Consider the following 17,842-nt stretch of genomic DNA (forward strand, 5'->3'; position numbering starts at 1 on the left):
TATGGGATGTGCACTCAAAGCAGAGTTCAGCTTACTGATCTTGAAATCTACAAAATCTTATAATTACTTTAATATTATATATAGTAATTAATTACTATAATTAATGGGGAAGGGTTACAGTAAACTTTGACAGTATTTTCATATTTAAAAAATGAACAAAGGGCTGAAGACTATTCATAAGGTTTAACTATATTTTGAAGATCAGATAAATTTCCAACAATTCAGTTGAAAAATTATTGGTAGTCGTTAAGGGCTATGTTAAGTAATTGTGAATATACGAATGAGGCATAGAATTACTGAGTCTTAGAATTACTAAAACTTAGAAACTTTAGTTGTCATCTGTTATTGTCTCCTTTGCTATTCAGAAATTCCATTATCCCTAATACCATGTTTAATTTTAGCTGTATGTTAGATGACTGCATACCTTTTTGGAGTTTTACTGATCTAGCTACAATAGTTCATTCTTTTAATGGTCTACCTTATCATTTTCAAGACGTATTTTGTTTTATGAATTTAAAATTTAGGTTAATCAGCTTAAAAAATTATTTCAGGATATGTCATACTTTTACTAGCATATTTTCTTCCCCAGTAGTAAATTAAGTAAAATAAATATGTGTTAAAGTCATTTCCCTGCTGCCAAACAAGGATATTCATATAAGTGATTAGAAATCTGTCCCCACAAAGCACTGATTTAAGGCATTATCTCAAATGTATTTCTTTGTGTGGCCTTTGTTTTTGAATATCTGCTTCTGTATGGAAATTTAGAACCAGCATTGCCTAAATAACAGTGTTCGGAAAATTAGAAGATAAAGGAAATAGCTTAATTATATCTTTTCCTTTACCAGGAAAATTATGCATAGAGGTTACACCCCAGAGCAAAATAGCATGGATTTCCGAAACTCTTTGTATTGGTTGTGGTATCTGTATTAAGGTAAGTAATATTTTATTTACTGGATCAAACGTATAACCTAAAACTGTAATCTGAAAATTCTGGATACTATGCTATAACTACCTTAAGTGAGGCAAAGTATAAAACAAATGAATAGAGAATGTAAATTTAGGAAAGTGGTATTCTAATATCAGTGACGTTGCTTTTTTAAATTAATTAAACCACCCTTTTTAAAAGTTATTCTTGCTGTACTCAACTTTATAAAGCCATTTCCAACTAAAATTTCTCTTTTTTCACCTTTTTATAAGGACATTACATCACATTACATGTTTCTTTCAAGTCTTATTGAATTTTAAATTCACACCTTTTAAATAGAAATGCACACAGCCAAAAATTTTAAAATTAAACCTAATTCTTAAGTGTTTCTTCTGCTGTATTACACATGCTTCTATTGCATTTTTCCCAATAGTATACTTAAAATAGCTCAATTATTAATAGTTTTTGTTGCCTTGAATAGTTTGATTAGGCTTTTGACTCATGAATGGTAAATTTCCAACTTTAGTTCATAAAAGAAATTTAGGAGCTAATGTGTAACATACTTAATTTAGATCTTTCTGTTTGTAGATACTATAAAAAGGAGCTTCACCAGAGTTCAGATACCACGCTATTGTTCAGATAAATCGTGTATATTTCACATTGGTTTCTGAATCCTTGTTTAAGTATCCAGAAAGATTTTATGGATACCTGAAACATTTTCACTTGCTTTGAAAATATAAACAGGAAGCATTCCTTCCAGCAAATATTTACTAATCTCTTATTAGATACCTGCCTTTATCCTGGGTGCTGGGAATCTGGTTTTGAGCAATATAGTATCTATTCTGTCTCTTTGCTGCTGTAAGAAAATTAGATTAATTTAAATTTTACATTTTGGATATACACTTGAGTGGCTAAAAACATACTAATGAGATGGTCCTCTTTGAGGGTGGAGAAGTAATGTATAATTCCTGAACACTAAGATATTATAATGCACCTCATATATGAACAGTGGATATTTTTTTCCTTGTAGAATTAAGAAGCTTAAATCATTTGCAGCATATAAGCATTGTATGTACATTTAAGAGAAGAGGATAATGGAGGTATCTCCACTGTCCTCCCCTATATTATAGAGAAATATAAGTTGTAAAAATTTAATAGTTTTGGTTAGAGGGTGGAAATTACTTTATTAGAAAACGAGTAATTATCTGTTTTTATAATGTATAAAATGGAAATTCCCTGGAATCTCTAAACACGGAAACTTTGAATCGGTCCCCTGAGCTCATTGAACACGTCTGCTGAACAGGTCTCTAATAATATGAGGTTATAATTTTTGCATATACCTCTGTAGTTGTCTGTACTTAGAAAAATTTTTCTAGCCATGTTACCATTCTTAAATAACCTTCCTGTTTTTGCTATTCTTGTTCCTTGGACAGTCATCTTATAGTCAAATGTTATTTGAATAAGCCTATGTGTTTTGTTTTGTTTTTTAATGTGAATTGGCTCCGAGAATTCAAGTATGTTATTCACATAAGATAGATAAAAGTCATAATGGAAAGACATTAATCCCTGGTCTGTGCAAATATGCAAGCTCTTGGTGGGGTGGAAATAGCCCAAAAAAGGATAAGATCCATGACCTCAAATGACTTTACAAGGTAGAACAGGAAGTATACAAGGGCAGGAATAATTGAAGGAAACAGAGGGAGAACATCTGTTTTGGAAAGAATATGAAGTCATATATTCAGTGACTTTTTTGTTGACTTGCCTCTTAGCCTCCCCTTATCTAATATGTTTTAACAAAACCAAACGAAGAACCTCAAGTTCTACAAGGATTTTCAATAAGTATTAAGCACTCTTTAAATGTATAGGATTATGCCCAACACTAAAGGGAATATCAAGTTACAGCTGACCCATGAAATCACAGGTTCAAACTGTGCAGATCTACATACACGTGTATTTTCCCCCAACCAAATGCCAATTGGAAATAGAGTATTTGCAGGATGCAAAACCATTTTAGAAAGGGCTTTTTCTTTATTCAGGTTCTCCAGGGCTGACTGCAGGACTTGAATATGTGCCAATTTTTTGGTGTACTCGGCAGTCCTGGAACAATTTTCCCCACATATACTGAGAGACAATTGATATAATTCTAATGTTCAAGGAACCTTTTATTTTAAGTAAAGAGTAAAAGGAAATGAAACAACATTTCACATGTTTATGAAATCATGTTTAGAAGATTGCTTATAAAAATATTTTTAATCCATTTTAGTTATGTGTACATGTCTACAAATTAATACAAAAATTAATTCTTTACATAACAGAAATGCCCCTTTGGCGCCTTATCAATTGTCAATCTACCAAGCAACTTGGAAAAAGAAACCACACATCGATATTGTGCCAATGCCTTCAAACTTCACAGGTATATTTTCACATCAAGATTCCTCTTCTGTCAAGTTAAGAGTAAAATACATTTGGGATTTTAAGAGAAATGCAGAAATTGGGGGGAAATGCTATTAACCAGTCACTAAAGGAAAATACAATATTATAACATCATGCAGAATCATGCTGTATATGTCTGTGGTTCATTCTGGCTAACATTACAATTACCTATGGGACTTTTTAAAGCTACTAATGCCCAGGTTTCAGCCCAGTTTAATTACATCATAGGGTCTGGACCTTAGTATATTGAAAAAGTCCCAGGTGACTCTAATATACAACTGGGACTGAAAGTCACTGTTGTTCCTAGTACCCTTGTCCCCCAAAATAACTTTTAAGGGAACTTGCCTTTGATTTTGTTTATCCATTAATCTTATGATCTACAGAGAATATCACTTTGAATTTGGACATGTATTATTAAGTCACAAATCCTTAGTTTGGGATTTTTATCTGCCGAACACTAACACTTTGAATCTAGGAGTCTAGATTTTACTAATTAAAAAGTATTTCTCAACCTGCCAGCTTTAAGGGGCCTACTGCAGCAGGGAGAATGAAGTGGAATATTTCTGGTTGATGTGGCACTTCTCTCCTTGTAAGTAAATGGCAGGCCAGAAAAGAAGGACATTGTGAGGATGCACCTGCTATGTAATTTTGTACCAGAGCATTTTATTATACATTAAAACTGGGCCTTATATGTAAAGAGGAAATTTACTTTAGGATGGACTTTGAAAACTGAATAAATAAAACTTGTAGTAATGTTGTTTAAGGATGCATTTCTAACAATTAACAGTGTAAGTTAATCTTGGCTGTTTTTTTTTCTAATAGCCAATAATATCTGGCATATGTTTCTTAGCTTATTAATGGATGTGTGTGAAGTGCAAGTGCATTAAAATATATCATTCTGATGTTATGTGGCTTTTTCTATGTAAATCCGAGTTGTTTTATTATTTTTGTATACTTGTAACAGGTTGCCGATCCCTCGTCCAGGTGAAGTTTTGGGATTAGTTGGAACTAATGGTATTGGAAAGTCAACTGCTTTAAAAATTTTAGCAGGAAAACAAAAGCCAAACCTTGGAAAGTACGACGTATGTATTATCACCTTGTAAAAATTAATATCAGTTTTATGAGATTTTTGGGGGGGTGATATGTATATTTTTAAAATATTCTTATTTTCAAGATTATTTATGGAATTAATGCTGAGAAATTTATAAACAAAGCTCTTTTGTACTTTTTAACTAAAAATCGGTTAATGTTACTTAACTGAAAATTGTGAGTTGTTAAGCCTTGATCTGAAACAGAATTCTGCTTGATTCTGCTGTATTACACACGTTTCTATTTAATTTGTCCCAATAATGTAAAAATAGCTCAATTAGTTTTTGTTGCAGTCAATAGTTTGATTAGGCTTTTGACTCATGAATGGTAAATTTCCAACTTTAGTACAGAAAGAAATTTAGGAGCCACTGTGTAATGTTCTTAAGTTAGATATTTTTACTTGTAGATATTATAAAATGGAGCTTCACCAGAGTGTGGATGCCACCCTATTAATTGTTCAAATGAATCATAAGTGTATTTTACTTTTCATTTCTGAATCCTTGGTTAAATATCCAGAAAGATTTCTTGGATACCTGAAAACATTTTCACTTGTTTTGAAAATATGAGCAGGAAACATTCCTTCCAGCTTAACCTCTTATTAGATGCCCTTCTGTGTCCTAGGTGCTATGAATCTGCTTTTGAATAACATAATACCTGTTCTGTTTTCTTTCTTTACTGCTATAGAGAAATGAGACTTTTATTAATTATGTTCGCCTCCAATCTTAAGTTAAAAGCCACAAGTGTTCTATTTGCATATATGTTCTATTTCCTGTAGCATTCATCTTCTTTGTCATTGTATTATTAAATTCACATGATTCTGTGTTTTTTTTTTTTTAGGATCCTCCTGACTGGCAAGAGATTTTGACTTATTTCCGTGGATCTGAATTACAAAATTACTTTACCAAGATTCTAGAAGATGACCTAAAAGCCATCATTAAACCTCAATATGTAGACCAGATTCCTAAGGCTGCAAAGGTTGGTTTTTGATAGAGGGAACTTAACGGATATTGGTAGAAGTATAAAAGATATATCAAAATAAACTTGTTTTACTTTGAGATTCTTTTTAATATTGAAAGAAAATAGTAACTATTTTTGATATATTGTGGCAGGGGACAGTGGGATCTATTTTGGACCGAAAAGATGAAACAAAGACACAGGCAGTTGTATGTCAGCAGCTTGGTAAGTGTTTATTTTGTGTGTGTGTGAATATATATTTATTTATTTATTGAGATGGAGTTTCGCTCTTGTTGCCCAGGCTGGGGTGCAATGGTGCAACCTCTGCTTACCAGAACCTCTGCCTCCTGGGTTCAAGCGATACTCCTGCCTCAGCCTCCCAAGTAGCTGGGATTACAGGCATGTGCCACCACGCCCAGCTAATTTTTTGTATTTTTAGTAGAGACCGGGTTTCTCCATGTCGGTCAGGCTGGTCTCGAACTCCCACCCGCCTCAGCCTCCCAAAGTGCTAGGATTACAGGCGTGAGCCACTGCACCCGGCCATTTTGTGTATATATTTCAATAGGCCCCGAACTTAAGTGATGGAAGTACACATCTTTATGTGGATTACTGAAAATCTCCAGCAATTGTTATATTTAAACAATTTTCAACTGAAATAGCATTCAAACTTCAAATGATGACATGCAGTATACGTTTTACCTGGAAGAGGTGAAATACATTGAGTACAATGCCTCTATGTTCTTTGTAGATTTAACCCACCTAAAAGAACGAAATGTTGAAGATCTTTCAGGAGGAGAGTTGCAGAGATTTGCTTGTGCTGTCGTTTGCATACAGAAAGCTGATATGTAGGTTACTTTACAATTTTTGTTTATCTTCATCCTTATTGTAGAGTTTTCAGTTGTGATGCTGCTAATAGAGGAATGGTTTTGAGAGAAATTAGTAGAAATAGTATCCAAGTTCCTAATTTTGAGTTAAGATGTTGAAGCAGTTGTCTATCCACTACCCATTTTCCCTGTTACATTCACAGGGGAAAATATTTATTTATTTAGATAGTTTATAACTGATAGGTGCCAGAACTTTTTATATTAAGTCAGTTATTCATTATCTAAGCTCTCTTTTGAGACGAAGTCTCGCTGTGTTGCCCAGGCTGGAGTGCAGTGGCGCGATCGTGGCTCACTGCAAGCTCCACCTCCCAGGTTCATGCCATTCTCCTGCCTCAGCCTCCTGAGTAGCTGGGACTACAGGCGCCCACCACCACACCTGGCTAATTTTTTTTTGTATTTTTAGTAGAGACGGGGTTTCACCATGTTGGCCAGGTTGGTCTCGATCTCCTGACCTCATGATCCGCCCACCTCGGCCTCCCAAAGTGCTGGGATTACAGGCGTGAGCCACCACGCCTGGCCTAAGCCCTCTTTTTATGTGAAAACACTTAAGCTCTCCAGCCAGGCTAGCAAGCTTTTTAGTATCTGAAGCAAGATGCGAGGTCTTTTAAATCACCGTAGATCACTGTGGCATGCCATGTGAAAGAGAGGAGAGGAAAGTTTCCTTCCTACGTTTAGTGTCTCTCCTCCCAGATATTTATTGCTTCTTTTTCCACATTTCTGCCCTGTTGTCTGGTGAAGACTAACTCTTCTCCACAAAGTATTCTATAAATTCTTGAAATACCCTCCAAAAAACTATGCTTAAATGCAGCTGACTTAAGAGAAAAGCTCTCCAAACTACTTGAGACTATATCAGAATGCTTTTTGTGAGGAGTTACCAATTTGTAAATTAGCCTAACCTGGTAGACCCTCGCCAGACTTGGTGTGTAATCTTGCTTTCTGTAATTTTTTCCTTCTACTTCTGAACAGAATACAGAAATTTTTACCATTACAGATAGACTCTTCATTACTGTTGGAGATTTGTGTTGTGGTTAAATCAAAAGCTCTTGATACTACAGTGCTTTAAAATAATATGTAAGGTAGAATGTCTTGTCTTTCAAACTGATTATATTTGCTTTTTTTGTTTCATAGTTTCATGTTTGATGAGCCTTCTAGTTACCTAGATGTCAAGCAGCGTTTAAAGGCTGCTATTACTATACGATCTCTAATAAATCCAGATAGGTAAGTAGAGATCTGGCATATTACTGTATTGTTTTGTTTGGAGATTTTTACAGATTTTTAAAGAAATATGTAAAGACACTGGGACTGTCAATGTGATGTACATATTTTTTATCTTGGTTGTTTATAGCTACCACGTAAATTTACCTTTCTTTACCTAGAACAGAGGTTCTCAGTGCAAGATTCATTTATTAACACCCCCGCTTCCAGGGAGCTTAGGAATATTCTGAAATTATATGCAAATTCTGAAGCTTTATAGGAAGCAGACCCTTAGCTTTTACCAGCTATCTTTCTCTCTCTCTCTCATTTTCACACACACACACACGCACGCACATGCTTAGAATTTATAAGGATCACTAGAGTAATTCTGGTTTTTCAGAATCTTGCTGGACAAAAGGAAAGAAAATTCATCATAATTTCTGTTAGTATTCAAAATACCCTGTGTTTATAGGGTGCTTTTGTAGTTTATAGAGTTTTCAGATTCGTTACATCATTTGATCCTCATAGTTATCTCGTAGGAATCTTTAGATGGTATTCCTATTTTGCAGATGAAGCATAACGTCAAAAATCTAGTTGTTTTAGGTTACAAATTTACTGTATGACAAAGCTGTGATCAGACCCCAGGGTTTTTTTCTGTATAGCATTTTCTATATTATACTGCCTCTTCTGACTTAACAATTTAATAAACATCCTTTTAAATACATGGCTCATCTTGCAAGAAAGCAAGAGAAATCCCAAATGGTCAAAAACTAAAGCATTAGAACTATAGAGGAGTAATAGGACCAGATGTTGATGGTTTCTGTAATAGGTCTTGGCTTTTAACATCCACTCATGGGCAAGAAGCAAGGTCTAGTATTGGATTTTCACACATAAAGTGCCAGGACTCTCAAAGGACTGCTTTCTCACTAAAAGGGCAAATTAGAAACAACTCGTCTATCATTGCATGGAAATGTCAAGAAAGCAAATATCTATCATTCACTGAGCTCCCTGGAAGTGAAGGAATCGCTCTCTTTCAAATCTCTATTCTTAGGCCAGCAGCTCGCCTGGCTGTGGAATTGAAATTTATATAACCAGCGGAATCTGTGAACCCTTCAAAGTGAGAAAGTAATATTTTTAAGGGGTCTGGAACTTTTATGGTACATAGCAGAAGCAATGAACCAATATGCTTTCAACCCTGGTTGCACAGGATTCCTATAGGTAATGGCTCACGAGGACGAGCTCAAATTGTAAATTATAAAATTTATAAATTAGAGGAGGAAACAGTCCGCAAATTAGCCAGCAGATATTATATGGCAGCAGGATTCAAGAACTTCAGGTGACATTCTAAGGGAGGCTATTAAATAATGTTCAAAATAAAATCTTTAAATAAAAGGATTCAAAACCCTAAGGATATAATGCTACTAAAAAAGCAATAGGTAAATGTTCAGAAACCCAGACAAATCTAGAAATTAAAAGCATGGTGACATTACAGATTCACTGGACATATTAGATGGGTTAGGGACAGCAGAAAAGTGCATTAGAAACCGGATCTTAGGAAGTTACTAGAATACAGCAGAGAGAGAATAAAATTAAAATGTGGAAGGAAGGTTCAAAAACCTGGAGAATGTAATGAGGAAACTATTTACATATCTCTTAAGAGTCTGAACAATAGTCATGAAAGGATTATGGCTGAGAACTGTTCAGAATTGATGAAAAATTCAGCTCCTTAGATTCAAGGAGCACAAGTTCTACAGATACTGAATAATTCATGTAGATACTTTCAAGTGAAACTTAGAATATCAGTGATAAAGAGACAATCTCTTGTGAGCCAAATAGAAGCCATAATTTTTACTTCATACACAGGCATTAAGAGCCTGGGCATTATGATAGGCTCTTTGGGGAAGGCAAGTGTAAAAATACAGTCCCAGTATTCAAGGACTTCACAATGTGGTAAAGAAAAATACACATTGTGGTAAAGAAAAGCATACACATGTACCATAGTCTTGAAAGGAATACACAAAGGTCACTAGTTCTCAAGTCACTTTTTATAAAAAGTATTTTTATAGCCCCTTTTTATACTAAAATGAAAGTCATAGATAATATCTGTGTTCACATAAAACTTTAAAGATACCAAATAATGTCCTAACAATAAGAGGAAAACTAAAAGAAAATACTAGTTTACAGCCAGTATTTCAATGTGTAACTGTTTAGACACATCACTAGAAAACAAGGCATCAGGTACTTATATCGACTTATAATGAATAAATTTAAAATCAAAAGATCAGTAACTATTTTGTATAGTTGCAATAGGAAAGTGAAATAAATAAGTGTAGATGGACCTCGAGGGAGAAAAAAACTAGTAAGAAAAAGTAATACTACCCAAGACTTTCCTATATTATAAGAGAGAGGACAGTAACTTTAATTGTAATAGGGATAACATGGTAAGACAGATTGGCATGACAACGTAGAGAAAATTTTTAAGACATTTCACAAATGGGCTGGTCTTACAGGTATAAGGTTAAGATCTCTATGTAGTGATAGATTGATGATAAAGAGTCATAGGAAGTATATCTCCATTCTGAAATTCGATGTGTCAAGGCATACATTCAATCTTTAATGCCATAAAAAGATTTTGGAGATCATATCCTTGGATAATGAAAAATAGAGGATGCATTGGACAAAAGAATAGAGATTTAAGAAGTTTTATAGAGTTTGACCTCAGAACATTATCAGTAACATTGAAAACTAAGAGATAGCCCCAAATTAACTGTAGAGTATACATTTTTTACAACCTAGATTCCTTACTATGCTACAGATTTGTATTTCTTCCCAACTTCTCAGAAAACAGAATGGCTGACCTAAATCATTTTTATATTTTGGACTTCTGTCTCCATAACCTCCATTTGAAGGTTGGGGCTGGGGGCAGGAAGTTTGACCTATTTTTTTCTTCTTTTCAAAGCAAAGTAAAAGCCACTATGTAATACAATGCTCCCTCACACTGGCTCTTTAAGGAAAATAGGATTTTAAGAGTAGAGAAGTATTCCATGTAATGGATTAGTGCCAACAAAGACACCGATGCAAGATGAGTATCACCAGCTCACCAGGGTGATTTCCCATTTTTACTGATAACTACCACCATTGTGGTAGAAAACATTTCCTCTTAATTTTCCCTTTTCATCTTAGACCTGCTCTTCTTTTCCATTGTTACTTTTTTTTTCTTGCCAGATTACTCCTGAAATGTTTTCTCATTTCATTCCCTTACTCTAGAATTGTGCTGTAGCCTCTAGACAAACATCCTTATTTAAATTTTAATTGAAATTAAAATTTTATTTCATCAAACTAGCAACATTCAACTTATGGCTAGTAGTCACTATATGGGACAACATAGAGATAGAACATTTTCATAATTGTAGAAAGTTCTGGACAGTGCTATTTCAGAACCTACTACTATCTTCCTCATTTCCAATTAGTTCATATTCTTCATTTTGCATTCAACAACTTTTTTAGGTGTCTGTTAGTACATAGTGTAAGACTAAAGATTACAGAGGTGCTAAAATGTATTAAGAGTCTCCTTTAAGATGTTTATGAGCAAGTTATAGGGGTAATCACAAATAATAAAAGTCCAAGTATCAGTCCAAATACTTGTTAACACCAGTATTCAAGAGTGAGGGGGAAAGCTTATTTGCATATTAGGAAAAGTATTCCCATAGCAAGTTGGATTTGAGATGGACCTTAAAGGGTTAAGCGGGATTCAGCAGGTAAAAATCTAGGCAGGAGACTGCTTAGGAAAAGAATAGCTTCTTAGACACCAGAGAAGTAGAGAAGTGGTTTATTTGAGAAAAAAGATGCATTCTTCAGTGTTTCCTGTGTATAAGCTAAGTAATAGAAAGATAGTAGCTAAAGTTTTAGAAAGTGTTGAAAGTCTAAGTCTAATTAATTTAAGCGATTAATTTCATTTGGAATTGAGACCCACATCAGGGGACCTAAAGAAAATGAGATATGAAAGAAATAGGAGGGCCTGAACTAGAATTTAGGCAAAGAAGAAAAAGGGTGAAATTGAAACACAAGACATTGTTGAGAAGGAATTCACAGACTTTAACAGTTTAAACAAAATATCAGTGGGAATAAAATGTCATTTTTGAGGGAATGATAATTTCATTAATACAAATATGGAGAATTTTTATTTGTGTAGGAAGCTGATACATTAATTTGACATTTGAGATGTCTGCAGGACATTTTTTTAACATGTTGAACTATGTTTGATATGGAAATGGGAATGAAGTGCTACATAAAACCTTCATGACTATTACTTGCGTCTAATAGCTTCTATTCCAGCCGATATTGTATCACTTCATTCAAATATAGCCACTTAAGCTTCACATCATATCCCATTCTCATTCATAAAGTGCTCCAGTACCCACTAACCTATTTTCTTTCTGATGTTCACTGATTTTATTATCTGTGGAGCATATTTTGCCATGTAATCTTTTTTGTTACCATTTCATACCTATTCCTTGTCTTCCCCAGCCAAATCAAAACGTCTCAGGTTAAGAATTCTGTCCTATCTTTGTGTATGCATCCATCCCCTACTACAGCTAGCATGGGACAGGACAGGTACAGGGCTTAATACATAAATTCAGTAGCATAATAAACAGTTTAGGCTACATCTGAATTAAATCTATTATAATACTTTGTAACACTTATTTCGAAATATGTTATTAGCAGAATGCATTTAATTCATAAATCAATAAACTTTTAAATTGGCTGGCTTTTTCCTTTTAGTTCAGGAAAGCTTTTTAACTATGAGCATTGATAATGAGCCTTACTAAAGAAAATGTTTTATGGCTTTTGCTTCTTATGTCTTTATGCTTAAATTTTATTAGATGTATCTATTTTTCTGAAATTTCCAACTATTAAAAATAGTTACATAAGAGTTTTAACTAAAATCTGGTTTGATTTTCAGATATATCATTGTGGTGGAACATGATCTAAGTGTATTAGACTATCTCTCTGACTTCATCTGCTGTTTATATGGTGTACCAAGCGCCTATGGAGTTGTCACTATGCCTTTTAGTGTAAGAGAAGGTAACTTGAAAAACTTTTTTCACATATGCTGTATTCTCTTCTACTCTAATGCTTATAAACTACATTATTGATGTTAAGTAGCTTTACATTGCTCTGATATCATCCAAAACTCTAGTTCCTTGGAATTTAATCACTGACAGTATAAGGTTATATGTATTAGTTGTTATACAAAATATATTTTTTTCATTTTGGAGAATTTTCTGGGGATGCATAGAAATGCAGTGTTACTTTTGTTGGGGGTTGGGAGGCTACAGTAAAAGTCCTCTGCATTTTGGTTTCTGCAGTATTACTGTAGTATTTGTCATTTTCAAATTAACTTTGACAGGCCAATACCAGTAATGAAACTCTTAAAATGCTTTCAGTGTTCATCTTGTTTTCATGTTTTAAATTTATCTGTAATATGTATACTATGTTTTTGGAACTAAGGCTATCTAAAAGCCTAATAAGATAGTTTAGTAAGTATATTAAAATTTTCATTTAGTCTTCGTACTTCCAAGAAAATGAGATTCCCTGGCCTCTCCCTTCCATGTCTCCTCCTTACCTGTGTAATTTAAGCAAAAATAGAAACTAGCCTACCACTAAGTGGATCCTGAAACAAGTACCAATGTACTGTCTGCCTTCCATACCTTTTTCCTTTTTTTCTTCCCCATTTTCCTTTTACTGCTTCCTTGTGTTTTATTTTTATTTTTGTTTCCACCTGTCTTAAACTGACAATTCAGAACACTAAAAGGGCTGTTTACTCAGGAAAAAACTACCATCTCCTAGAAGTAGAAAAATTCATGTAGCCTGTAGTTCCCTAAGTGGTGGCAGGTTTTTTGGTTTCTTTTTTTTTTTTTTTTTTTTTAATTTTGGAAGAATCTTTCTTATACCTAAGAGCTCTTTTGGAAAAATAATTTATATTGCATTATAATCCTTTTCCTAAAAAGATGATGGGAGTTTTTATAATTTATAAAAAGTACATAAATATTAAGATGTGGGGAAGAAATTGTTGTAACTTACCTACTTATACATTTAAGGTAGATGCATACTTTAAAGAAAAATTTGCAGTTACCTAGTTTTTTTGCCAGTAGTCTTAAGGGATGACATCAGAACCAATTTATTAATATTTTATTCTTGTCAATTAACAAATATGTATTGAGTACCTTACTGTATACCATATGGTAGTCTTTGAATCAAGTTGATAATGATATGGGTACTTGGCAGTCATTCTTCACAACTCCAATTATAAATGTCATGTCTAAAGGCTGTGCCATTCAATAAATGGTACCCAGTAAGGTTTTTAATGTGCTTGATCTATTAAAACAACTTAAGAAACTTTAGTTTTTCTGTATTCCTTTAATATATTGAAATCAGTGCAGCATACTTAAAAGCTTTCTATAAATTGTAAAGGTGATTATAGTTTGAACTCATTTTTAACTTGACAAGACAAACACTGAAGTAGGACTGTAAAGACTGACTTGCTGTGTGTTTTTTAAACGAAGTCACTTAGTTCTTTGAGCCTTTATTTTCCAAAATAAGTTAGGTATTTGAATAAGTGGCTGCTAAGGTTCCTTTGAGTTTATGTATTTATGTAATTGTTTTTATTTAATTTTTTAACTTCACATTTATATGTTTTAGATTAAGATCAAAAAACATGCTAATTTTGGCAAAATAAATGTAATCTGTTCGTTTGTTCTGTCAGCAAAGATGTATTGAACACCTGTGTTCTAGGATGAGGATATAGGCTGCATGATGTGTCTCTCAGTTCCAAATAAAATGAGTAACATCAAGACCTTCCAAAAAACTTCAGCTTGCTCTTCACTTAAATATAGGAAACACTGAAATATGGATTATTCATTGTTTCTCAAATACGCTTTTCATTTCAGTGTGTCTGCCATTATAGATCTTAAAATTTTATTACAGAGGGCTCTTATATACCATGTGGATTTAAGTTATTAAAATCTGTTCAGATAATGGTGGTTATCTTTGTACAGTGAAGCCATTAAAAAAATGTTAACTGAAGTTAGCTCATATTCAATTTCAATGAACCTGCAGGATTAATTTTTTTTAAAGCAGTAAATTATAACCTCAAAATATGTGCTTATCTCTCATATGAAATTGAATATTGATAACATTGTATATTCAAAAATTTATCCCCCAAACTTTTATATCAATGTTATATCAATCTGAAAATACTCTTACATATTTGTCATTTTCGCTTTAAAGATAAAGCAAAAAGGACATCATGTGCTCTCTTTTGCATAAAACCTGATGGAAAAAATAATTACAGGATAATGAGAAGATGTACTTCATGTGGTTGGGGGGGGACATTCATATATATTCATGTATTATTTAAACTTACATTAAATATATATATTTTTTTAAAGGTACTTCTTTATATGCAGACCAACATGTTAGCAAAAATCCACAGAAATTTAAAGTATATAGTCTATAGATTGCTCCCAAGAGAGCTTAGGATTTGGCTCTAATGATTTCTCCCTGTTGACAATTTTCTTCCCAACAGGCATAAACATTTTTTTGGATGGCTATGTTCCAACAGAAAACTTGAGATTCAGAGATGCATCACTTGTTTTTAAAGTGGCTGAGACAGCAAATGAAGAAGAAGTTAAAAAGATGTGTATGTATAAATATCCAGGAATGAAGAAAAAAATGGGAGAGTTTGAGCTAGCAATTGTAGCTGGAGAGTTTACAGATTCTGAAATTATGGTGATGCTGGGAGAAAATGGTAAGTTTTCTGTTTTGTGTTAAGTAAAAATCTTCCTGTTGATCTAGTAAATTAGTTTTAACTATTTTGTGGAAAAATTTGAATCATATGTTATAGGGCTAGAAGCTGAGTTTTATTTAAACCCATAAATTTCTTAGTGTACTTTCACATTTTTTTGGCATTGTGTAATTCAATTTCATTGTAATTCAATTAGGTTAATATTTCTTATTTTGTTTTATAACCTCTAGTGAAAATAAGGTGTTCTTTGTCAGCTGGTTTTTTACATGTAAATTGATAAGGCAGTTATTAATCTTATAAATTGACTAAGATGGAAAGGATAAATGGTGATTCAGAAATAATCCAGCTTTAAAAATTTTTTCCTCATACACTTCAATGTGGAACTTTTCTTATTTTAAATTCAGAGCAATCTACCTTTGTAAATAATTGTATTACCAGCATATATTTCATAATAAATTGTCATAAGTATAGGTATAAGATGAATTTGACTACTAAATATGTGATATTGCCTTCATGATTTAAGAACTATTTGAATTGTAATCTTACAACTTACAAAACTATAGAAGATAAATTTTATATAAAGATTGTTACAATGTATCAGTCTTTAGATAATAGGAATTTTGAATTGGGTTGCAATTAATTTAAATATTTTATATAAGTAAACTTTAAAATTACAGTTATCTTTCATAAACAGTCTATACTGTCTTAATAAATTGTGTGCCCTGATAATTTAGCTAAGTAAATCTTTTCAAACTATTGCAGGATTTAAACTTTATAGATATACCATTTATTAAAATTGTCATAAGCTTTGACTAGTCTTTATTCCTCTTAATTACCTTAGAATGACACTTCAGAGGTGAGCCATGAACGACTTAAGTATTTTTCTATATAAACTTCAGAATTCAATAATGTCAGTGTATATCTTTAAAACAAATTTCTCAGTTAAAACCAAATAGGACATAGTGATTTACTTTAAATGTCAAGCATCTTTGAGATCAAATTGTCATATGTTGTGTTGCCAGGAACGGGTAAAACGACATTTATCAGAATGCTTGCTGGAAGACTTAAACCTGATGAAGGAGGTACAGTTGTAACTGTTGAGTCTTTTTACTCTGTTCTACACAGTAAACTTTAAAGATCTGGGCAGTTTTTAGTGTCTTATGTATTTCATTATTTTGCAGGAGAAGTACCAGTTCTAAATGTCAGTTATAAGCCACAGAAAATTAGTCCCAAATCAACTGTGAGTTATTATTTTTTATATGGTTACTAAAGAAAATTTTGTATATATGCCTATAGCTTTCATCTTTTACTATATTAAAATTTTTCTCCAAATTAGATTCTGTATAGTTTTATTGATAATTGCAAACAAAGGTATTAAGAGTCCAATCCTTGATTCATATCCACTGCTAAGAAAGTGCTTTAAAGATGCTTGTCTTCTTTGGCCTGGTGCAGTAGCTCACGCCTGTAATCCCAACACTTCAGGAGGCCTAGGCCAGCGGCTCACAAGGTCAGGAGGTTGAGACCATCCTGGCTAACATGGTGAAACCCCGTCTCTACTAAAAATACAAAAAACTAGCCGAGCGTGGTGGCGGGCGCCTGTAGTCCCAGCTACTCAGGAGGCTGAGGCAGGAGAATGGCGTGAACCTGGGAGGCAGAGCTTGCAGTGAGTGGAGATTGCGCCACTACACTCCAGCTTGGGCGACAGAGCGAGACTCTGTCTCAAAAAAAAAAAAAAAAAAAAAAAAGATGTTTGTCATCTTTTTGCTAAATAAATAATTAAAACCCTAATGTATTTTGTGCTGCAAATTGATGACAGCAAGAAGGTGAAAAGGCTATACCCACAAGATGGGAGAAACATTTACACATCATATATCCGATAAAGGACTTGTATCCAGCATATATAAAGAACTCTTATAATTAAAAATGAGCAAATGTCTTTTAGTTATTCAGCCATAAAAAGAAATGAAATATTAACAAATGCCACAGTCCTTGAAACCATTATGTTAAAGTTAACCTCCTTCGATTTCTGCAGGTGTTGTAATGAACTCAGTACCTCAACATTCAATTTATGTTTTGTCTGCTTGGCTTAGCTTACCATAAAAGTTTGTCATTGATGCTGTCTGTAAGCTTAGCTTTAAATTCTAAAATTCAGCCTTATCCTGAAACAGCAAGGAAAAGCCATCTTAGGATTCATCCCTATCACATTATCATGCATTTTGTGTTCTCTTACTGATTGCCTAAGGTTGCTTGATACCCACTTTGACCTTTGGAATTTCTACTCTCAAATGATTTTTCCCCTGAAACATTCATTATTTGCTTATTACTTTCTAATTTTAAAATTATTATTGCAGGGGCTGTGGAGTGGAAAAAAAAAAAAAAGGCTGTTGCAGGCTGGGCACGGTAGCTCACGCATGTAGTCCCAGCACTTTGGGAGGCCGAGGCAGGAGGGTCAGTTGAGCCCAAGAGTTTAAGACCAGCCTGACCAACATAAATGCCGCCTCCACAAAAACTTAAAATTGGTTCAGCATGGTGGTGCATGCCTGTAGTTCTAACTCT

The 17,842-nt window shown here is 33.5% G+C and overlaps 1 protein-coding gene across 2 annotated transcripts in view; it reads left to right on the top strand.

Annotated features, from left to right (window-relative positions):
- ABCE1 (ATP binding cassette subfamily E member 1) overlaps positions 1–17,842 on the top strand; it is a 30,591-nt gene that overhangs the window by 6,276 nt on the left and 6,473 nt on the right. For both annotated transcript variants that reach the window (XM_030816192.1, XM_030816193.1), the window contains exons 3-13: positions 846–931; positions 3,241–3,338; positions 4,323–4,440; positions 5,285–5,422; positions 5,557–5,626; positions 6,150–6,246; positions 7,414–7,503; positions 12,443–12,564; positions 15,068–15,289; positions 16,309–16,368; positions 16,468–16,526. In XM_030816192.1, the coding sequence (XP_030672052.1) occupies positions 846–931; positions 3,241–3,338; positions 4,323–4,440; positions 5,285–5,422; positions 5,557–5,626; positions 6,150–6,246; positions 7,414–7,503; positions 12,443–12,564; positions 15,068–15,289; positions 16,309–16,368; positions 16,468–16,526 (1,160 nt within the window). The remainder of the gene's footprint in view (positions 1–845; positions 932–3,240; positions 3,339–4,322; positions 4,441–5,284; positions 5,423–5,556; positions 5,627–6,149; positions 6,247–7,413; positions 7,504–12,442; positions 12,565–15,067; positions 15,290–16,308; positions 16,369–16,467; positions 16,527–17,842) is intronic.

The sequence above is a fragment of the Nomascus leucogenys genome, chromosome 7b (assembly GCF_006542625.1).
Source record: "Nomascus leucogenys isolate Asia chromosome 7b, Asia_NLE_v1, whole genome shotgun sequence".
Classification (NCBI taxonomy): domain Eukaryota; kingdom Metazoa; phylum Chordata; class Mammalia; order Primates; family Hylobatidae; genus Nomascus; species Nomascus leucogenys.